This window comes from Phyllopteryx taeniolatus, chromosome 6 (assembly GCF_024500385.1).
Source record: "Phyllopteryx taeniolatus isolate TA_2022b chromosome 6, UOR_Ptae_1.2, whole genome shotgun sequence".
NCBI lineage: Eukaryota > Metazoa > Chordata > Actinopteri > Syngnathiformes > Syngnathidae > Phyllopteryx > Phyllopteryx taeniolatus.
The window spans coordinates 10825695-10850323 of record NC_084507.1 but is presented as its reverse complement, the minus strand read 5'-3'; the positions used below and the strand labels follow the sequence as shown (position 1 = coordinate 10850323).

At 42.6% G+C, this 24629-nt stretch overlaps 1 protein-coding gene across 2 annotated transcripts; it reads left to right on the top strand.

The window, feature by feature from the left end:
* Positions 1-881: 881 nt before the first annotated feature.
* On the top strand, positions 882-23555 carry znf687a (zinc finger protein 687a). 2 transcript variants are annotated; one of them, XM_061776743.1, is made up of 11 exons: positions 882-955; positions 2086-3722; positions 7023-7272; positions 7559-7725; positions 7847-8031; positions 14186-14362; positions 14441-14603; positions 14692-14913; positions 15004-15113; positions 15415-15508; positions 17316-23555. In XM_061776743.1, the coding sequence occupies exons 2-11, from the start codon at positions 2106-2108 to the stop codon at positions 17907-17909; spliced, it is 3579 nt and encodes a 1192-aa protein (XP_061632727.1). In that variant the 5' UTR covers positions 882-955; positions 2086-2105; the 3' UTR covers positions 17910-23555. The 2 variants fall into 2 exon arrangements, with proteins under 2 accessions (XP_061632727.1, XP_061632728.1); XM_061776744.1 differs by having other exon boundaries at positions 882-959.
* Positions 23556-24629: the final 1074 nt, after the last annotated feature.

The window sequence follows — 24629 nt, the reverse complement described above, 5'->3', positions numbered from 1 at the left end:
AATGAACAATAACATTTAAATGCATTTGGCCATTTCCACCTGGTCTATTTTTTAATCAACTTGTTGAAATGTAAATTATGGCAGGAATTGATTTTCCCAAGTGGGTTACCTCACATAGCGTCAGCTTTTCGACTGACAATTCAAACATTCAAACCACAGTGATTGAGAAGATGGCAAGTCAATCAGAGAAGAGCCCCTTTGAGAATTTGATACTTCCCGCACAAACCTGCAAGAAGAAAATGTATCCAAGCCATTTAGACTGTTTCCTCAATTGATCTGCCTTGGTTTTTTTCTTTCTAGTGGTTCCATTGCATGTTTCAGCTTTTGCCACATGGAAAAACATTTGTCATGGTGTATTGTCATATTTTTGTGGAATGTAACAACACAAGCCAGGGAGCTTGGAGGTGAGTACATGTATTTTTTCCCTGAGGAGGCAAAATATGATACTTGTAAAAGTAGAAGTAATCATTCAACTCCTAAAGTATTTCTTTAATGTGCAGAAGTAATCATTAATGATTTTTATTTATTTATTTTTCCTATCAGAAGTTGTGTACATTACCCGTTTTTATAACGAGGCGCAGCATAAGAAAAAAAACGCACAAAAATATTAATTTGCATAGTGCTTGTGCTAAGAAGGGGGGCTTCTTTATTCTGACAGGATAAGCATAGAGCTGACAACAAGTCCGGTAATGGCAAAACAAAAATACAAAATAAATAAAGCAAAAATACCTGAAAAATCAAATTACATTAATGAAATATAAGTTATTTTCCAAGGCAGTTATTATTTATTAAATAAAAAATTCGTTAAGCAGAAAATATGACTGAACACGACTTGTCACTAACTTGTGCACTTGCGCAAAACGTGTAGTTCCGGAATTACCGTCGCGGAAGCGGAACGTGGTGACGTATTATTTGCGCGTCCGAGAGGAAAGTCAGGATTCAGCTACGCTCACTAGTAGGTAATTCCAGTTAAAAACGTAAATACGTGAATGATCTACTTAACCAGTACCACCTGTAACATACATTAAACACAACACATTGGCACATTAGCAGAGTGTCTCGCTTATAAAGCACTTTTCGACTTTGACGCTAGCATGGCCAGCTAGCCGTGGCATGCTAAAGTTGAGCTGTTAGCCAAAGGAACCACTTGTTGAATCATCACTGGGAAAATTAACTATCTATAGTAAGCTAAGTTGAAAAATGCTGGGGTTTTTTTGTTTTGTTTTTTTATTCTAAACCTGACAAATGTAAGTTTACATTTGCTATTCGACCGCAACCAGGCACAACTAAATATTGTCGCCTTCTTTAGAGTTTACTGGATGCCTACTCACATACTGGTCCGTATTGACATTTGACCGGAAGAATAATATCCTAAATGTCATTTTTTCACGCTGAAATTTGATGGCTTTTCCGAAAGTGACCCAAAATACACTAAAATGAAAATATAAAAAAAAAATCTTTTTATACAAGCGCTTGAAAGTTTCTGTACACTGAGGCTGATGCGGGTCAGATTTGACACGACCTAAATCGATTCACCGGTGTGTGTTAAATCAGGGAAAGTTCTGTTAAATTTTGAGAATGTGAAACTATACGCTGATACGGTGTTAAAGAGGGAGCTTGAATCAGCCCAAAGAATTGTCTGTGATTCCACCACATTTGCAGTTTCTTGCAGAAACATACACCTGTTGGTCTTTGAAGGGTAATGTGGAATATCAAAACAGTGAAAGAGTAAAACAGCATAAGAATGTTCATACATACTAAAAATGAGGAACAGAAGTCATACAGAGGTCAGAGGGTGGCTTGACACAGGTGTGAGATCTGCACCTGCAAAAACAAGTACTTGCAATGTAGCATATAAAGTACACGTTGCCCTTTTCTCTGAAACATTGAATACACATTAATCATTTATTTGTTAATGTCAGGCAGACTTAATACATTTTGAAAAGATTTGAAGTTCAGAATTACATTTAGACAATCATGATGAGGATACATATTCTTGACATATGGTGTATATGGAAAATGAACATGATACAGCAAAGCTCCTTTACAAATGACTTTTGCCTAACTCTTGTTTTGCCTGGACAGATTTGATCAGCACACGGGCAATGGGGGACGTGAAGACCCCAGACTTTGATGATTTGCTGGCAGCGTTTGATATTCCTGACATTGATGCCATCCAGTCGAGTCCAGAAGAGGACGAGGTGTCTGCTAATGAAATAAAAAGTTCATCTTCCTTCCCAGGCTCACCCACCTCACACACTGAGCCTCCTGCTGTCAGTGTTATAGTGATGAACACTGTGCGGCCCTGTGAAGATGATGATGATGATGATGGAGGAGAAAAAGGCAATCCCACAAACACTCTTTTAGACTCACATGTCAAGATGGATGACACCACGTCTGCTGCCCATATTGCCAATGGGTTTAATGGGTCTGGTACTAATGACCAGCAAGGATCCAGTACAGCACCGTGGCAACAGTTGAACGATGACGATGAAGGGAGTCCGATGGAGGTTGGATCGGTCAGGAATGTGATTGAAAATGTGATCTGTTTGAAGCCCCATTCGCAACTGGATTCCACTCAATTATCCATTAATTCCTCTCCGCAGTCTGGCTTCCCTCAGAAGGAGGAACCACACCTTCCTCGTGCGCCATCTTCTCCTTTACCACACAACGGGGGTGTTTGCAAAAAGAATGCCACGCACTTGGATGAGGATGACTCGGAACCAGACTTGGGAAGCCCGCTGGTGATCCATGAAAGTCCAGAATCCGTCATGCCGTCGCCTCCAAAGTTGACACACAGCATAAGACGTCAACCTGAGCTATGCATCTCCCCTGAGGCCACCTTGTGCACTCTTCCACATTCTTCTAGCAGCGCCTCTCTTGAGGCGTTGACTGAGCAGGAGGGGAAGCCCATTTCCCTTTCTGCTCTCCAGCTGCCGGGCCCACAGAACTGTCACTTGGCGCCCGTGCAAGAGGAGAAATACCCAGAGCATGTGATCGATGAGCGGGACTCCCCTGAGAGTCCACCGCCCAGTGAGATGGGGCTTGCGTTTCCCAAGACAAGTCCTGAGTCAGGCAAGGAGAATATGGACAGTGCGCCACGCCAAAATGACACACCGAATGATAGTGGAAAGACTAAAGGAGATGGTCAAACTGTAAACGAGACATCATCTTCTAACACTGTGTCTGCAAAAACACCTCCAACCAACTTGTTGCCCCTCAAGGTTAAAATCAAAGTGCCCGCAGGGAGTTTAACCAAGACAACACTTAAAAGAGGTCCAAGAGCAAATTCTAAAGGTGCGAAATCTTCCCCACAGGCTCACAATACAAGATCAAAGAGGGGGGGCTCCTACCAGTCTCTTGCAGGGCTTCCAGAAATGACACTCAAAGAAAAACGCTCGGTGGGCATCAAACCTAAAGCCTCCCCCACAGTCGTCAGCATCGCCAAAACCACATCTCTTCCTTCCATGACGGCCTCAACGACCAGACCTGGTGGTGTCAACCTGCGCTGCCTAGGTCACAAGACTCTCCAGAGTTCACCTCAGGGCAGCAGCCGACCCGCCTCCATAGTCAACAGCGGCGGGGCCATCATATCCAAAAGCCAGACCAACTTGGTGGCAAGCTTCAACAAGATTCTCACCAATAAGAACCTGCTGCCCAGCTATAAACCTGACCTGAGCTCACCGCCTCCTGCTGAGTGGGGCCTTCCTCTGCCTGCTCAGGTAGGCTTGGTTTCAACAAGGGGTAAATTAAAAAAAAAAAAAATCCTGATAAAAGAAATCTGTTAAAATTTTAAATTTGATCTTTTAAAAATTGAATCAGATTTTTTTACATTAAAAATATCTTATTTTAATTAATTACATTTTAATTAAAATGTATTTTAAAATGGATCTCTTATGGAATTGTTCCATGTGTTCTATACAAGTAAAAATATAAGCGATACACGGGTATTGGAAGGGTGAATGAGGAAAAGGGTAGGTATTTTTAATAGGTACTATTATATGGAACGGGTACCATTTTTAGTGGGTATTATGATCAGGAATGGGTACAGTTATCAAGTTGGAGATATACTGTATTATCACGTGTATTTGAATATTTGTAATGGGTATTAACAAGTGGAGCGGGTTAGGATTTGTAGTATTATTAGAATGGAACGAAGGAAGGTTAGTTAATCTTTATTTTCATTTGAAACGCGATTACCTGGCATTGCCTAGTCCGGGCCATACCACTATATGATGACTCAGCTCACCTTAACTTGATTTATGCAGCACTTCAAGAAACAACCACAGCTGAAACAAAGTGCTGTACACAAATAAAAATAAAACGTAAGATATAAAACAATTAAACATGAAACATTTAAAAACAGTAAAACAAAGAGTCTCTTGTCCAGTTAAATCCAAAGAATGAACATGGGTTTTAGGATGATTTTTAAAAATGGACAGTGAGGGGGTTTGTTTAATGCGCGTAGGGAGATCGATCCAAAGCGTGGAAGCAGCAACAGAATAAGCTCTATCCCCTCTGAGCTTCCGCTTAGACCTCAGTTCTTCCAGAAGCAGCTGGTCAGCTGATCTGAGGCATCAGGTGAGAGTGTAGGGATAGAGCAACTTAGAGAGGTAAGGCAGGGTGACATCATTTAAGAGATTTAAAAACAAATAAAAGAACCTTGAAATGGATTCTAAAATGCCAAGGCAGCCAGTGGAGGGGGGGCAGAATCAGAATGAAATCCCCTCCAAAAGTACTGGAACAGCAACGTCAATTCGTTTGTTTTTGTTGTGGTTTCAGATCAAAAGATGAATATGAGAAAAAAGTTCAGAATTCCAGCTTTTTTTCATGGTATTTACATCTCGATGTGTTAAACAGCTCAGAAGAGAGCACCTTTTGTTTGAAGCCACCCACTTTTCAAGTGAGAATAAATATTAGAACATGTGACTGATGGGTGTTTCTAGTTGCTCAGGTGTTGCCTTTTAGATTGATTGCTTAAACATTAGATAGTGCTTGTTTTTGGCTTTGGGTTTCACCTGTGAAAACTGCATTTGCTGTTGACCAACATGAAGAGCAGAGAGCTGTCTATGGGAGAATAGCAAACCATTTTGAAGCTAAGAGAAGAGGGAAAATTTATCAGAGCTATTGCACAAACATTGGGCAAATACAATACAACAATTTGGAATGTCCTGAAAGAGAAATAAACTACTGGTGTACTGAGCAACAGGCATCGAGCAAGTCGGCCAAGGGTATCAGCAGTAGTTAATGACAGAAACATTGTGAGAGCTGTGAAGAAACACCCCAAGACAACAGCTGGTGACATAAGTTCCAACCTCCACAAGGCAGGGGTGAAGGTATCACAATCCACTGTTTGAAGAAGACTTCTAGAGAAAAAATATACAAGCCATACAACAAGATACAAACCACTCATCAGCAAAAAAAATCGGAAGGCCAGGTTGGATTTTGCAAAGAAGTACAGAGATGAGCCACAAAAATTTTGGAACAAGGTTTTATGGACTGATGAGACAAAGATTAACCTCTAACAAAGTGACAGAAAGGCCAAAGTCTGGAGAAAGAAAGGATCTACTTATGAGCCAAAACACACAAGCTCGTCTGTGAAGCATGGTGGAGGTAATGTCATGGCTTGGGCTTGCATGACTGCTTCTGGAACGGGCTCGCTATTCTTTATTGATGATGTAACTCAAGATGGTAGCAGCAGAATGAATTCTGAAGACTACAAAACCATTTTGTCTGCAATTTACAGAAAAATGCATCCAAACTAATCGGGAGAAGCTTCATCATGCAACAAGACAATGGCGCAAAACCCACTGCCAACCCAACAAAGGACTTCATCAGGAGGAAAAGTGAAAGTTCTTAGACTGTCCAAGTCAATCACTGGACTTTAACCCAATAGAGCATGGATTTTACCTCCTGAAGAGGAGACTGAAGGGAGAAACCCCCAGAAACAAACCAAACCAAGAGCCAGACCAACTTGAAAGAGGCTGCAGTAAAGGCTTGGAAAAGCATTTCAGGTGAAGAATGCAACAGTCTGGTGAAGTCAATGCGTCGCAGGCTTGATGCAGTTATTGCAAGTAAGGGTTATGCCACCAAATATTAAATGTTATTCACTTTGTTAATTTAATTATGTCTGTTCCAATACGTTTGCTCACTTGAACAGTGGGTGGCTTCAAACAAAAGGTGCTCTGTTCTGAGTTGTTTAACATCCATCCATCCATTTTCTGAGCCGCTTCTCCTCACTAGGGTCGCGGGCGTGCTGGAGTCTATCCCAGCTATCATCGGGCAGGAGGTGGGGTACACCCTGAACCGGTTGCCAGCCAATTGCAGGGCACATACAAACAAACAACCATTCGCATTCACATCTACGGACAATTTAGAGTCTCCAATTCATGCATGTTTTTGGGATGTGGGAGGAAACCGGAGTGCCCGGAGAAAATCCACGCAGGCACAGGGAGAACATGCAAACTCCACACAGACGGAGCGGGGATTGAACCCCGCTCCTCAAAACTGTGAGGCTGACGCTCAAACCAGTCGGCCACCGTGGCTGCCGCCAGTTGTTTAACACCAAGATGTAAATACCACGAAATAAAAGCTGGAATTCTGAACTTTTGTCTCATATTAATCTTTTGATCTGAAACGCAAATGTCTTCAGTATACAACAAAAACAAAGGAATTGACCTTGCTGTTACAATACTTTTTGGAGGGGACTGTACGTGCTCCCTTGTACGTGCTCCAGGTGAGCAGCAGCATTTTGAGTACTAATGCAATTATTGTAAATTAGTACTTGAAAATACATTTTAAATAGAAGATTTCTCTTAATATTTGTTAAAGGGAATGGAAAATGTTTGATTGGGCTTGATTTAAATCATGATCAGTTGTAATCATGATTTCAATCAAACAACCCTGGTGACCACGAGGCCACTGGCCAGCTTTAAACCTATAATGTTTAACACTGGATCATGTTTTTACTGGCCGAACATAAACCCCATACAAGAAGTCACATGTCTGTGACCTTTTTGCAGGGTTACCGGTGTTTGGAGTGCGGAGACGCCTTTGCCCTGGAGCAGAGTCTGGCCCGCCACTACGATCGGCGGTCGCTGCGCATCGAGGTGACGTGCAACCACTGCGCCAAGAGGCTTGCCTTCTACAACAAATGCAGCCTGCTATTACATGCCCGGGAGCACAAGGAGCGAGGCCTGATCATGCAGTGCTCGCACCTGGTCATGAAACCAGTGCCGTTGGAGCAGATGATAAGCCAGAATGAACTCAATGGTCAGTGGTGACAATTTCTGTACTGCTGTTGGTTTTCTGAACATGCTTGCTTTTTGATGCTATGCTGGAACCTCTGAATTCAAATGCCCCTAAGACCGAACAATTCAGAAAAATACATATGTAAAGTAATATTTAAAAAACATGGACCTTGGAAACAATGAATTCACTTTATATTATTTCCAATGGGAATAGCTAAAGTTTATGCATGCCGACCAGCGTTTTAGAACAGGTTATGTGTGAAATGAGTGGTTGCTTCCATTACATGAACTGTCATCATCTGTTTTAGGACAATCCACACTCCAAGCCAAAGCGCAGCCACATCAAGCGACCCCTAACAAGAAAACAGACGCAGTGCAGCACATCGGTAATAAATGTCCAGAATGTCAAACTCAGTTCAGCAGCAAAAAGGAGGTGGTCCAGCATTTCCAAGAAATCAAACAGGCTGAAAGCACAGTGAGTCGTACGTGTAAATTTTTTTTCCTCTTGAAATGTACACACAAGCTTTGACTCAGTTATTCTTCTGCTGCTTCTTCTTGCTTCTCTTCCTCCTCCTCGTCCTCTTCCTTTTCTCCAGCCATGCATGGAATGCTCCCCTCCTATGCTGCTGCCCAATGCCTGCAGTGCGGCGGCTCATCAGCGCATCCATCAAGGCAGCCTGCCCTGTGTCTGCCCCGAGTGTGGCGGCACGGCGAAGCAGGCACTCTTTCAAGCACATCTGGATCACGCTTGTTTGCACTTTTCACGACGCATTGGGTACAGGTATGTTATCAGTCGACCTTGGCTGTTCAGTTAGTTGTCTTTGGTGAATACAGTAAAGCTCAATGAAAAATATGAGTAATTAATGTCCTCCCCCCCCCAAAAAAACTAAACATTTATAATTGCATGTGTTCATAGTTTAAACTGCAAATATATCACAAACTATGATCCCAAAACACTAATATCATTACAAAGGCATCTTATAACATTACTCTAAACATAAATGGCTTGCAGATGATCTGATTTTGACGTTTTTTGTAAGTTTTTCACACATTGTTGCTGGTGTTTTGGCCCATTCCTCCATGCAGATCTCCTCTAGAGCAGTGATGTTTTGAGGCTGTCTCTGGGCAACAAAGACTTTCAACTCCCTCCAAAGATTTTCTCTGGTGTTGAGATCTGGGGACAGGCTCGGCCACTCCAGGACCTTGAAATGCTTCTTATGAAGCCATTCCTTCATTGCCCAGGCGGTGTGTTTGGGATCATTAGCATGTTGAAAGACCCAGCCACGTTTCATCTTCAATGCCCTTGCTGATGGAAAGAGGTTTTCACTCAAACTTTCACAATACATGGCCCCATTCATTCTTTCCTTTACATGGATCAGTCATCCTCGTCCTTTTGCAGAAAATCCCCAAAAGCATGATGTTTCCACCCCCATGCTTCACAGTAGATATTGTGTTCTTTGGATGCTACTCAGCATTCTTTCTCCTCCAAACACGACAAGTTGAGTTTTTACCAAAAAGTTCTATTTTGGTTTCATCTGACCATATGACATTCTCCACATCCTCTTCTGGATCATCCAAATGCTCTCTAGCAAACTTCAGACGGGCCTGGACATGTACTGGCTTAAGCAGGGGGAGACGTCTGGCACTGCAGGATTTGAGTCCCTGGCAGTGTACTGTGTTACTGATGGTAGCCTTTGTTACTTTGGTCCCAACTCTCTGCAGGTCATTCACTTGGTCCCCCCATGTGGTTCTGGGATTTTTGCTCACCGTTCTTGTGATCATTTTGACCCCACGGGGTGAGATTTTGCGTGGAGCCCCAGATTGAGGGAGATTATCAGTGGTCTTGTATGTTTTCCATTTTCTAATAATTGCTCCCACAGTTGATTTCTTCACACCAAGCTGCTGACCTATTGCAGATTCAGTCTTCCCAGCCTTGTGCAGGTCTACGATTTTGTTTCTGGTGTCCTTTGACAGCTCTTTGGCCTTGGCCATAGTGGAGTTTGGAGTGTGACTGTTTGAGGTTGTGGACAGGTGTCTTTTATATTGATAACGAGTTCAAACAGGTGACATTAATACAGGTAATGAGTGGAGGACAGAGGAGCCTTTTAAAGAAGAAGTTACAGGTCTGTGAGAGCCAGAAATCTTGCTTGTTTGTAGGTGACCAAATACTTATTTTCCACCATAATTTGCTAATATTTATTTTTTAAATCAATGTGATTTTCTGGATTCCCCCCCCCCCCCTCATTTTGTCTCTCATAAGTGAGGTATACCTATGATGAAAAATACAGGCCTCATATTTTTAAGTAGGAGAACTTGCCCAATTGGTGGCAGACTAAATACTTTTTTTGCCCCACTGTACATGCGGCGCAGCTAAAATAGGCACCTCTTTTTTCCCACAGAAGAGAAAATGGGTTGTGCCACTAGTTGTCTCTATTTTACATAAATGTCAGATCCTTCATCCATCCATTTCTGTATGATTGCGAGGGAGCTTGAGCCTATCATAGATCACTTTGGGTGAGAGTGGGGGTACATCCTGGATTGGTCTCTGGTCATCTATGTGAGGTGCAGTTATAGTTTTTGTCCACTTGGGCTCCCATCCTCACGCTCTGTACTTTAGTATCTGTGACTAAAAGTGTGTGGCTTTAAAAGGCAGGGCCTGGCCTGATGAGTGACATGGGACTCTGAATGAGAGTATAGAGTTGGCGGTTGTGAGGTCAGGGTAGCGGCTGGCTGTAACCTGGCTAACGGGCGGGCACCAGGTAGCCCCCCAAGGACAGCATGAGTAGCCTCCGGCCTGTTCTAAAATAGCTCACTAGTAATGGGACATGGTGATTTTCTAGGAATGTTGTACAAGAGATCATTTGAAAATGTAGACACTGGCTGAGATCTGTAAAAATAAAGTGTAGCATATTGATATTTATCTCTTCTAATTATTGTGAAAATTATCATTAACATGATCACTGTCTTCACATAAATTAATATCGTTAATTAATAGGTAACATAATGATAACATGTTATTAAAATTATTTGAGATTTGTTAATTCAAATTTGTTATTTCAGAAGTGTGTATCAAGCTGGTAGCCCTTCGCATTAATCACAACCCAAGAAGTACCTCTCAGTTTCGAAAAGGTTGGTGACCCCTGCGTTAGCCAGTCTGTGCGGTCAGTCCCTGGGTGTCAATTGTGGCCGTACAGTTAGTGTATGAATGTGTGTGAATGTGCTAATCAGCTGGCAGCCTGGATGAATATACGGACACTGTTACATCCTATATCAGTTTCTGTGAAGATGTGTGTGTACCAACAAAATCATTTCGCACATTCAACAACAACAACACTGTGGTTCACTGCTAAACTTAAGCAGCTTCGCCAAGCTAAGGAGGACGCATATCAGAGCGGGGACATGGCCCTGTATAATCGAGCTAGAAACCAGAATAAAGAAATGAACATTGCGAAGAGGAACTATGCAGCAAAGTTGGAAAAACAGTTTAGCGGAAACGACTCTAAATCAGTCTGGCATGCATTCCAATCGCTGACTAATTACAAGCGACGATCCCCCCTAGCTGAGAACAATAGCACACTAGCCAACGACTTGAATACCTTCTACTGCAGATTTGAAAAGGCCAGTCTTCACTCAGATCTTCAATAGATCTCTGGAACTGTGCGAAGTTCCCTCCTGTTTCAAACGCTCCACCATCATTCCAGTCCCCAAGAAACCTGCAATCTCGGGTCTGAATGACTACAGGCCTGTCGCTTTGACATCTGTGGTCATGAAGTCCTTTGAACGTCTCGTGCTGGACCACCTCAAGAGTATCACAGGTCCCCTGCTGGACCCCCTGCAGTTTGCCTACCAAGCGAACAGGTCTGCGGATGATGCAGTCAACATGGGACTGCACTTCATCTTAGAACACCTCGACAGTGCAGGGACCTACGCGAGGATCCTGTTCGTGGACTTCAGCTCAGCGTTCAACACCATCATGCCTGAACTCCTTTCATCCAAGCTTCTCCAGCTCAGCGTCTCACCTGCCATCTGCCAGTGGATTTACAGCTTTCTGACGGGCAGGACACAGCAGGTCAGGCTGTCAAACTCCTGAAGTTTGCAGATGACACCACTGTCATCGGCCTCATCAAGGATGGTGACGAGTCTGCATATCGACAGGAAGCGGAGCGGCTGGAGCTGTGGTGCGGCCGACACAACCTGGAGCTGAACACGCTCAAGACTGTAGAGATGATCGTGGACTTCAGGAGGCATCCTTCGCCACAGCTACCCCTCACGTTGTCCAGCTGCCTTGTGTCAACCGTCGAGACCTTCAAGTTCCTGGGAATTACAGTCTCTCAGGACCTGAAGTGGGCGACCAACATCAACTCCGTCCTCAAAAAGGCCCAGCAGAGGATGTACTTCCTGTGGCTTCTGAGAAAGCACGGCCTGCCACCGGAGCTGCTGAGACAGTTCTACACAGCGGTCATCAAATCAGTCCTGTGTTCTTCCATCACAGTCTGGTTTGGTGCTGCTACAAAAAAGGACAAACTCCGACTGCAACGGACAATCAAAACTGCTGAAAGGATTGTCGGTACCCCCCTAACCACCATTGAGGACTTGCACGCTGCCAGAACTCAGACAAGGGCGTGCAAAATCCTCTTGGACCCTCCTCACCCCGGTCACCAGCTCTTCCAGCTCCTTCCCTCAGGTTGGCGCTACCGATCAATGCAAACTAGAACTAGTAGACATTCCAACAGCTTCTTCCCTCTTGCGATCAACTTCTTAAACACCTGACCTACAATTCCATTACAACATGCTGGCAATATTTTGACTTGAGTTCGTTGTCACATTTCTGTGGGGCCAGTTATGTATTACTCGTGCACTCACTGTAGTTGTCTCGCCATGCTGCACTATTTGCATATACTGGCCACTCATGCCAGAGTAGCATCTGCTCCATTTGCACACTGATTGAGGAGTATCTGTAACATTTGCACAACCAACATTGTCCCAGATTATCGCACTACTCGTCACTTTAAACCGCATACACTCCTTGAAGTCTCAGCCCCCTTTGCACAATGGTCATTGCACCGGACTATTGCAATATTCGTCTTTCGAACTGCTCTAAGTGCTAGAGGACTCTGCATCTTTTTGCACAATTGTCAAAAAAATAATAATAATGTACCGGCATTACCAGATAACTAGCAACCCTTTACTGCTCAGTGACTGTTTTTTTTTTTTTGTCAATGTCTTTCTGTCTCCAAAGTGTTCTGTAAATTGACTGTCTGTTGTCGTACTAGAGCGCCTCCAACTACCGGATACAAATTCCTTGTGTGTTTTTTGGACATACTTGGCAAATAAAGATGATTCTGATTCTGATTACATGTTTATTTTGTTTCCATTTGGTCAATAAAGTGACAGCTGTGTCTATTCTTGACCACCTGTCTGGCATTACAATACGTTCTACTACAATACGTACTACTGGTGGTAGCCTATATTAAATTAGCTAGCAATGTTTACGTTACCCCGTGTGGGAAATCGTAGACGTGCTCACAGGGCTGGGCGATATGTCTGGACAATTTATCACAATATAAGTATTTCATATGTAGCGGCACGGTGAGTAACTGGTTAGCACGTCTGCCTCACAGTTCTGAGGCCCGGGGTTCAAATCCTGGCCCCGGCTGTGTTGTGTTTGCATGTTCTCCCCGTGCCTGCGTGAGTTTTCTCTGGGCACTCCGGTTTCCTCCCACATCCCCAAAACATGCATAGTAGGTTAATTGAAGACTCTAATTGCACGTAGGTGTGAATGTGAGTGTGAAGGGTTGTTTGTTTATATTTGCCCTGCGATTGGCTGGCGACCAGTTCCCCGCCTCCCGCCCGAAGATAGCTGGGAAAGGCTCCAGCTCGCCTGCGACCCTAGTGAGGATAAACGGTAAAGAAAATGGATGGATGGAAGTATTTCATATCATTCGATATTGATAATAATTGATAGATTCTCCTCCCCCCCTTCTGTTCAGAATAAAGAGCTGAAGAAAAAAGGGTGATTTTAGATCATTTTATTTTAAAATGTAATCCTTAAGCTTTAAAAAGATGTCAACAAAACTGTTATCTCAGATTTTTAAAAAATTAAAACATTTTAAAAAATAATAATAATTGATTTGGTATTTCTAGACCAGTCCGGTTCTGGGGGACACTAGATCAGCCCAGGACTCCACCAAGTTGAGTGTCCCCCTGAACTGGGCTTGTCTTGTATTACCATATGGGTTATATTTAATCATTTTTTAAAATCAGGTAAATTCATCGTTGAATACACAGATTTCAGAGAACTTTTATTTTGAAATACAACACCAGATCTGTATGGCCCTTCTTTTGGTGTAGACCTGGGGCGGTCTTGTGTGCCCCAGAACTGGACTGGTTTTGGAATTGGAATTGGAAAAGAGATTATTTTAAATATATATATATATATATTTTTTTTTCAATCATATATGCAGATTTCAAATAAACTTTATTTTTTAAATGCAACTTTATATTCCAATTCCTGGGACAGGATACTTTATTCCAGAAGTTACTGTTAGGCTTTTATTTTGAACAGCGTGTGGATGGCATGTTACCGTAATGCGTACTATGAACAATCGTTGTGGCGCCTGTCTTGACAATCAGATGTAGATGCCTTTTCTTTTCGCGCTGTCACACTCGTTTTTCTTTTTTGCTATTTCAGTGCATGGTGTTCTTTTTTGTTTTTTAGGACATGATGGCGAAACATTAAATCGCTACTGTGTTACAAAACAGCGAGTGAGGCACATAATGGAGAGGGTGTACAGGAAGGTGTTTTACTGAACGATATATTATATATCTAGCTGTGAAGAGGAGGGAGGAATTGTATTTTATTTTATCTGCCATTATAGTTTGCCCTTGATTGTGATGCAAACTTCTATTGAGTGCTTTTGTTTTTGTCGGTGCAGATGCTCCAGTTGCCTGGTGGTGTTTGGAGGGCTAAACTCGGTGAAGGGTCACATCCAACAGGCCCACTGTGATATTTTCCACAAGTGCCCCACCTGTCCCATGGCATTCAAATCTGCGCCCAGTGTACAAAGTCACATCAGCACGCAGCATCCCGCGTTAACTGAGGGCCAGGCCATGTACGGCGTAGGCCACAGGTTACACGTTCACGTATACAGAGTGCCCTCTAACAACACAACTTTTTAAATTTCTCACAGGTTGATCTACAAATGTGTGATGTGTGATACAGTTTTCACTCACAAGTCCTTGCTTTACGTCCACTTTGAGACACACTTAACCAATCAAAAGGTTCATGTTTATAAATGTCCAGAGTGCACCAAGATGTTTCATCAGAGAAGTGTACTAATGGAACATTTCAAGGTATGCTGATGCTTCTTGTTCTAGTTATTAGTCACTTGTCCAAGCCAGATTCGCTTTTAAACTGTATTTATTTTGTCTTATTCTTCAGAGCCACAATTCATCCAAGCAAGAGTTAGCCTCCACCCCAGCTGCTGCTTCTTTGTGTCCTAAGCCTGTAGTCAAACAAGAGAGTTCAGATGGGGAAGACGGCATGGAGGAAGTTAATGCAGATACGACGATCGCCACCACAGGGTGGAAGTGCGTTCACTGCCACGAATGCTTCACTGACGCTGAAGAGTTTGTCAGCCATATGGCTAAACAACATGGCAAGGTCATGCAGCTAACATGATTTATTTATTTTTTTAGTCTGATCCAGTCACACAGCAGGTATTTTCATTTCGCCGTGTGTGTGTGCTTTTAGGTCTTGAAGAGCTTTCCTTGCAACAAATGTGAGAGCTCCTTCTCCTCCACGTCCAGTCTGAGACGCCATGTCCGCGACAAACACAAAGACATGAGTCGCTTCCGCTGCCAGTGAGTGACGCACTGCTGCTACACTTTATACAAGCTATCGTCTACACCAGGACCTCCCTGGGTGTAAAAAAAATAAATAATAATAATAATAATAATTTGACATTATTTAAATTGAGTATAAATGTAATTAGATGCACCATTTTCAGTATTCGTTTGTCGCTTCCTCTTCCATATATTGTTGTATGGGTTATGATAGCATTTTCTATTGATGTGGCGCATAGGAAAGTAATTTATGTAGTTGATGATATTTTTTCATTGCACTCACATTAGTCAATACATTCAACATTGCTTGTGCTTGAAGGTTCTGTACAGGCAGCAAGAAAACATTCAGCAGCAGAGCGATGTTAGACAAACACATCCAGCTTCGACACAGCACCGAAGCCATGAGCCAGGAGGTAAGCCAGTTCTCTTACCACAACGTTGAGTATGATGATAAAATGTGATTCTTTAATGTTCATATTTGATTTACTTTGTCAGAGAATTATTAATTGAAAAATGTTTCATTGGGGTTATAGTTTGGAGTGGTGTAAAACAGCACGTTTTGCCCTCATGCTGCCAAATAGTACAGCTCAGTGACCGAGTAGTTAGCATATCTGCCCCACAACTCTGAGGTTGTCGGTTTGAATCTCAGCTCTGACCTTCCTGTGTGAAGTTTTCATTTTCTTCCTATGCTTTCGTGGGGTTTCTCCGCCTACTCCAGCTTCCTTCCAAATTCCAAAATTGTGAATTTTTAGGTCTATTGAAGACTAAGTCCATTGATGTGAACATGAGTGTGAATGGTTGTTTGTTTATACTTTATCTGACCTGCGATTGGTTGGTGACCAGTCCAAGGTCTATGCTGCCTCCCGTTCGAAGTCCGCCTGGACATGCTCCAGCACACCTGTGACTAGGGTTGGGCATCGTTTGAATTTGAGCGGCTCCGGTTCCGATTCCGGTTCCTTATTTCGATTCCAGTTCCAAACGATTTTTGATTTCGATTCTCTCAGGTGGCTGGGTAAAAAAAGTTTGCATGGTTTAAATAATGGGTGTCAAAATTATGAACATCCATTTTCTTAGCAGCATAGACTAAAATGAACATTTGACTCTGGGTTCTTTATAACCAGTATCGATATCAAACCTATGAACTAAAAGGCCATGTGTGTGGAACTAACCCAATTTACTTAATATTCGTTAATTAATGTTTCAGCTAAAATTTAAATATAGCATTGTTAAAATAGTTATTAGAGGCTGTTTCATCAGGTCAAATGGTTTATATGTGCATGTTTTAACTTGACTTCCTGTTTTAAGCTTGTAGCCTTTTATTTTGAAGGGTACACACCAGAACTCAGCATTTTGGCATGAAAAGTGACTTCACACGGCACCAGTGATTTAAAAAAATTTTTTTACTTTAATGGATGGAACCAAATGCTATAAAAACCCTGATTCCGATGAGGCACAAGCTTAGTGTTTGTGATACTGTGAGACAACGTTTCTGAGAATTTTGTCCCAATTCATTGTGATGTAAAGTTGCTACAGTGAAGTTTTAGCCCAATGTTAAGCTTTTTTTTTCCTGTCATCGGCGCTTACGTTGGTTTGAAGACAAAAATGAACGCTAAAAACCATCAGTGCAAAAGTGCAACCAAGCGTTTACCTTGTTAGCTGTCTCAATGTTGGCATAGACGTGTGTTATTGTTTCACTCACCCAAGTGACTGACTGAGAGTTGACTACACTGAAGCTCTGCGCGATGTAGGCTCGGAGTGGGATAAAGAATGTCAGATGCTACACATCGTGAAAGCCTCTTTTGCACAATATAATCTTATTCCAAGTGTTTCACTGAGGCAACTGGTCATTAATTTTAACAAAGTCAAGATACACTTTTGTTCGCCGCCCCCGCCATTGGGCACGAGCACCTCTTCGTGAGCGTTCTTCTTCGTTGGTTTTCGCCACTTCAGGGTCAGTGGACTGTAGGCATCGAAACTAGGAACTGAACTTTTTAAATCTGAACGATTCCGGGAGAACCAGAACATTAGTTCCAATCGGTTTTCGATTCTGGGTGCCCTACCCTACATATACCTAATTTCACTGTGAAATAACTTTCTAACTTTTGCTATACCTATGTATCAATGTGTCAATCAAAACTTTGCATTATTATCTGTGCATCTTCTTTGAAGCAGTTGTACCTAATAAGTTGGCCAGTGAGTGTGTTTCCATCGTTTTTGCAGGTAGGCACAGATGAGGCTGACAGCGCGTCGGAACACGACGGCGCTGTGCTGACTCATCGTAGACGCCGAGCGGCCGGCAAGCCGGAGCACGACGAAGAGTCCACTCCCGTGAAAAGGTTACGGTCATCCTCTGCAGTTGCCCCCTACTGTCCCCCCGAGTCCGGTTTCCGCTGCGCCCCCTGCGGCTTCACCACGGAAGATCAGGCAACGTTTCAGACGCACATCAGCCAGCATCGAGTGGCGGCGGAAGGCGGCGGGCAGCAGTGCACTCAGTGCGGCGCCTGCTTCACTTCAACCAACTCGCTGGCACGCCACCGCTTTATCACCCACAAGGTCCGAGATGGTTTCACTGACCAACACCAAGCCCAGAGCGTGGGTGCAGCGTCATCTCCTGTTAACAGCAAGAAGCCAGATGATAATTTTCTCAGATGTCCTGCATCGCCCACCTCTCAAACTCACGGCAAGGAAGACGACGACGCGTTGAACTGTAAAGTGTGCGGCAAACACTTTGACAAGGCCACGGACCTGAACACGCACTTCAGAACTCATGGAATGGCTTTTATCAATGCAAGAAACACGGGAAAACCAACCTAGGATGTGAGTAGACTGTCACAAGGTGCCTTATTATCATCTTGAGGATTTATGGCTCAGCACATCGATGGCCGAATCGCGAAACGTCCTATCTGAAATCTGATCTGATGCAGATAGTCGGTGTTGTCCTCCAAAATTTTCCCAGCAAACCTGATTGGAGGTTTAGGTCAGGTGAATTTTCTGTCACAGCATAGAGCAGGATTTTCTTGCAGACAGACGGAAGGTTTTGCCTTTTGGCCATCGACATGCAGTTTAACCAAATTTTGCACAAATAGTTTTCGTGATCATCGTCATCGTGCAAGATGATTCTCATAAGCCTTAGCCTTCTATTTGTGACACTTTGGATATCAAATACAGTGGTACCTCCAACGTTAAACACAACGCATTCTATGAAGCAGGTCGACTTCGAAGTTGTTTTCATTTTTAAACAAATTTCAACATAAGAAATAATACAGGGGGTCCTGGGTTTTCTATGGCAATGACGTAACCCAAGTTTGTACGTAAGGCACAGCGTAAAGTCATAATTACAGAAAATATTTTTATGAAAAGCACTTCCTGAGTGTAAATACAAAACACTCAAATGAAAAACATTAAGTATGGTGTTAACTGAGAGTGACGATTTATTCTTATGCAAGAATGAAGGTCTGCCGAGACTGTAAACCTCTGACCCCAGTAATTTGTTACGTGGTCAAACTGATAACATCATAAAACCTTATTTAACTCTACTCGCAATGTTTTAATCAACATTTCTACCCGGTAACCACTGTATAATATAAGTGAAATAAAGTACAACTCCCGAGAGTATGGCGTACCGAACCCCCTTATACGGGCTGTTCGTTCCCTGTATGACGAGTGTCAGAGTTTGGTCGGCATTGCCGGCATTAAGTCGGATTCGTTTCCGGTGAGGGTTGGACTCCGCCAAGGCTGCTCTTTGTCACATATTCTGTTCATAACTTTTATGGACAGAATGTCTAGGCCCAGCCGAGGCGTAGAGGGGGTCCGGTTTGGTGGCCACAGTATTGTGTTTCTGTTGGCTTCATCAAGCCGTGATCTCCAGCTCTTAGTGGAGCAGTTTGCAGCCGAGTGTGAAGCGGTTGGGATGAAAATCAGCACCCTCCATATCTGAGACTATTGTCGTGAGTCGGAAAAGGGTGGAGTGCCCTCTCCAAGTCGGGGATGAGATTCTGTTCCAAGTGGAGGAGTATCTTGGGGTCTTGTTCATGAGTAAGGGAAGAATGAAACGTGAGATCGACAGGCGGATCGGTGCAGCGTCTGCAGTGATGCGGACTTTGTATCCGTCCATTGTAGTGAAGAAGGGGCTAAGCCGAAAGGCTATTTACCGGTCGATCTACATTCCTACCCTCACCTATGGTCACGAGCTGTGGGTCGTGACCGAAAGAACATGATCCCAGATACAAGCGGCCGAAATGAGTTTCCTCCTCAGGGTGTCTGGGCTCTCCCTTAGAGAGAGGTGAGAAGCTCAGATATCCGGGAGGGGCTCAGACTAGAGCCGCTGCTCCTCCACATTGAGGAGCCAGATGAGGTGGCTCGGGCATCTGATTAGGATGCCTCCTGGACGGCTCCCTGGTGAGGAGACCCCGGGGACGACCCAGGACACGCGGGAGAGACTATGTCTCCCGGCTGGCCTGGGAACGCCTCGGGGGCCCCACGGAGGAGCTGGATGAAGTGGCTGGGGAGAGAGAAGTCTGGGCTTCCCTGCTAAAGCTGCTGCCCCCGCGACCCGACCTTGGATAAGCGCAAGAAAATAGATGGATGGATAAAGTCGAAACAGTCACCGTTTTACGATGCCTGACAAACACCCAATGAAGAGGGAACAGAAAACAGTTTATATGCAAGCTCCTCTATCAATTTCTTGTTCTCTTGTTAATGGTGGCGGCACAAAAAACATTACTTCGGCTGCTCAGTGTACTGAAGTCGCTCATATTTGTAGATGTCTCATATGTTTTCACACATAATGGAGGTTTAAATTTTAGGTTGAAATCAAAACTTTGGGGTGTTGCACTTTGGGGGTTCCTGTGCAATGCTACCTTCTGTTTGACAGCATGAAACAAAAATGCAGTTTAGTCCTTAATGCAGGGAATTATTGTACAGTGAACCCCCCACTAGCGGCCACCTTCGAAGTCTACGCATTGTTGTGTTCCCTCTGGTGCTGTGAATGGAGTAATTTGACTGATAGCGAGTTGCGTGTATGAGCGGTGGGAGCAAGGGGTTCCCTGTCTGTGGACTCATCTTTGCACTTCTAACGAGACCGGAATATTTATAACATGGTGGATAATTAACTGATCCTGGTTATACAGAGAAAACAAACATGATTTGGTCTACTAGTCTTTCAGTTTCAAGCCTTTATCATCTAGAACTAAACCTCCAACATGGCCGACAAAAGCCCACACATCACATGATCCGTATTTTGACTGGATAACGGAGGATAGGCGATAAAGCGAATGTCGAAACTGCGACTATGTGGGGCATCGTTATACACGAGGGAATGTGTAGCTGCTATGCGTTACACACACACACACACACCAATCCCCTCAAGAAATCTCAGAAAAACACGGTGTATTCAGTTTCAAACAAATTGTACCGTGATTCATGACAAAGATAATAATTATTGGAATAATTCATACCTGAATGTCGAATTGTATGTTACAGTTGAGCACAGTTGCTTAAGAGTACCCTTTTTCATATAAAAGGCTTCATGTTTTACTTAATGAGCGAGAAAATACCTAAATGTTGTTCTCTGCCAGTGCCAGATAGTGCAGGTAGATTTATTTAAAGCGGATCCTCCAAAGTTCATCAGTTTGTTTGTCACCATCCTGAAACATTTTAATTTTAATTAAAATTTGAACATTCTTAATGTTCATACACGTTAAAATTAAGTGAATCAACTGTAGAAAACTAAACTCTAATTGCTCACTCATTTATTGTGTGTGTGTGCGGTGTGAATTAGGAATTGACATTAAAACATTTTTCATTGTCACAGTGTAAAAATACATTAAAAACGTTGACATGTGGCGTATGTGTGACTGTGTTCCTGGGAAGTGAGTCTCTTTACATGAGCTTGGACCACCTTAAGGAAAAACTGACTTTGCAATGTACTGTACATGCCATTCTGTCTTTATTATTTGTCAAACTCATTGTGTTGTACTGAGCAGCCAGGACAATGACGCATCACAGAAAAGCCAAAGAAAAAGATACAAATTGTACTTTGGAGGTTCCACTGTTGTTAGAAAGTAGCCTGCCGAACTCCTCTGTTTATCTTCAATGGAAAGTAAAACTGAAACAAACATCTGAAAAAATGGATCCTCTCAGCAAGTTCACTAGGTCAGTGTTTGCCAACCTTTATTGAGCCAAAGCGCACATTCTACGTTTTTAGAAAAATCTCACAGCACACCAAACAAGTGTCACAAAAAGTATATACAGTGGGTACGGAAAGTATTCAGACCCCCTTAAATTTGTCACTCTGTTATATTGCAGCCATTTGCTAAAATCATTTAAGTTCATTTTTTTCCACATTAGTGTACACAAAGCACCCCATATTGACAGGAAAAAAACAGAATTGTTGACATTTTTGCAGATTTATTGAAAAGGAAAAACTGAAATATCACACAGCCATAAGTATTCAGACCCTTTGCTCACTATTTAGTAGAAGCACCCTTTTGAGCGAATACAACCATGAGTCTTTTTGGGAATGATGCAACAAGTTTTTCACACCTGGATTTGGGGATCATCTGCCATTCCTCCTTTCTGATCCTCTCCAGTTCTGCCAGGTTGGATGGTGAACGTTGGTGGGCAGCCATTTTCAGGTCTTTCCAGAGATGCTCAATTGGGTTTAAGTCAGGGCTCTGGCTGGGCCATTCGAAAACAGTCACGGAGTTGTTCTGAAGCCACTCCTTTGGTATTTTAGCTGTGTGCTTAGGGTCATTGTCTTTTTTGGAGGTGAACCTTCGGCCCAGTCTGAGATTCTGAGCACTCTGGAGAAGGTTTTTATCCAGGATATCCCTGTACTTGGTCGCATTCATCTTTTCTTCAAATGCAAGCAGTCTCCCTGTCCCTGCAGCTGAAAAACACACCCACTGCATGGTCCTGCTGCCGCCATGCTTCACTGTTGGGACTGTATTGGATACGTGATGAGCAGTGCCTGGTTTTCTCCACACATGCCACTTAGAATTAAGATCAACAATTTCTATCTTGGTCTCATCAGACCAGAGAATCTTATTTCTCACCATCTTGGAGTCCTTCAGGTGTGTTTTGTTTAGCAAACTCCATGCGAGCTTTCATGTGTCTTGCACTGAGGAGAGGCTTCCGTCTGGCCACTCTGCCATAAAGCCCCGACTGGTGGAGTGCTGCAGTGATGGTTGACTTTCTAGCACTTTCTTGCATCTCCCGACTGCATCTCTGGAGCTCAGTCATGGTGATCTTTGGGTTCTTCTTTACCTCTCTCACAAAGGCTCTTGTCCCCCGATTGCTCAGTTTTGCCAGACAGCCAGCTCTAGGAAAGGTTCTGATCGTCCCAAACGTCTTCCATTTCAGGATTATGGAGGCCACTGTGCTCTTAGGAACCTTAAGTGCAGCAGAATTTTTTTTGTAACCTTGGCCAGATCTGTGCCTTGCCACAATTCTGTCTTTGACCTCATGATTCTCATTTGCTCTGACAAGCACTGTGAGCTGTAAGGTTTTATATAGACAGGGGTGTGGTTTTCCTAATCAAGTCCAATCAGTATAATCAAACACAGCTGGACTCCAATGACGGTGTAGAACCATCTCAAGGATGATCAGAAGAAATGGCCTGCACCCGAGTTAAATATGAGTGTCAGAGCAAAGGGTCTTAATACTTATGGCTTTGTGATATTTCAGTTTTTCTTTTTTAATAAATCAGCATACATTTCAACAATTAAAATTGTTTTCTGTCGATAAGGGGTGCTATGTTTACATTAATGAGGGAAAAAAAAAACCATAAATGATTTTAACAAATGGCTGCAATAGAACAAAGATTGAAAAATTTAAGGGGGTCTGAAAACTTTCTGTACCCACTGTATACTCTGAACATACACTGAAATATTGATCTCGTCTCAATTCATTCACAAATGCAATTTTTTGCCTGTCATTATACATTGCTAGCATCGATAGATGAACGAAGTTACATTATTTGTAGTAAATGAGTAATAATTTGCAGACCAATTAAGTGAAATTGGATAGTTTCCCATGACATACATAGGAGTCACTGCACCTTTGTGTCAGTTTAACATTCAGTTGATTCCAAACTGCTTTGAACAGTCAGTTATCACTTTTAGTGTTCAGTGCATCTCAAAACCTTCCCAAGTGATAATGTGACTTGTATTGTGAATTATGTTTAAAATGTTTGCTAATGAGTGTTGGTTTAAAATAGCTGTGTGTTTGTATCTTTCAAACTGCAAGTGATTGTAATCAGTTGCCAGGTGGCCTTCAGTAAAACTTATTTTTATATGTTTGTGTCCAAAAGGTTCTTTAAGGCGCTATGTTATTGTAATTGTTAGTGTAGCTTCTGATTATATTCTCAGGTGAGCATGCAATACTTTAGCAATGTTTTAATCAACATGCTCAAATGTTTGTGGAGCTATAGAAATAAAAATGTGGTACATTGTTACGTGATTAATTTGTCATTTTTATTTCTGTCCTTCAAAGTTACACTACAGATCAAAAAGTTTGGGGTCACCCAGACAATATTATTTTCCATGAAAACACACTGTTGTCGATTTACACTACCGTTCTAAATTTGGGGGGTTACTTACGAGTGTCCTTATTTTGGAAAGAAAAGCAGTTTTGTTTCTGTAATCACATTTTAAAACAAACATAACATTGAGTTAAAATATAAAATGTGAAAAATGTATTCTGTGTGTGTGTGTGTGTGTGTGTATAATTTTAAAAAGTGCTTTTCTTTGAAAATAGGGACATTTCTAAGTGAGCTCCTGAATCAGAGGGACATAAAGAGTTTATGTGAATGACCACCACACAGGTAAGGCACGTTAGTTTCATTCGTGAATTTAATTGTTTTTGTTGTGAAAGAGCGAATTAGCTGCAGAGCACTGAACTGACTCAGCTAATGATGTAAAAGCACTATTTAGAGAGCCACAAGTGTTGAACAATTTTGTGTTCAACCAACATTTTCTAGAAAAACATGCCTCATGTTTTGCTTTGTCTTTGTCTTTCTACAAACATAGTGTACATGCAATTTCAGCTATTCCTATTAAATACTATAGTCCATACTATGTCCTCTTTCAAGGTTCCGTAGACCTCCATAGAATTGACTCTCTAACATGGACTTAGTATAAATGTGTCAATTTTCATTTCAAAAAGCATGCTTGGATTATTTTAATTCATATTTCACAGTTTACTGAGGCACCATAGATGGTAAAATGGAGTGCACTTATATATAGCTACGGCGGCCTGGGAGTGCAAAACAATAAAACAAATTGTGAAACACTTAAACATTTCAGAAAACACAAAAACAAAAGCAGAAACACTTTTACAAAAAGACGAAACAAATTACAATTGTGGAAACCTGGAAAGGGAGGGGCCCATTTCACAGACGTTCTTAGAAATCCCGCGGCCTTTCTCGACAAGACCCGCCCCGCTTCAACATGATTGGCTCCTGCATTGCGGGTAGGGTACACAGATGGAACGTGATGTCCATCCCAAATAGCGATTGGATATACGGACGCACTG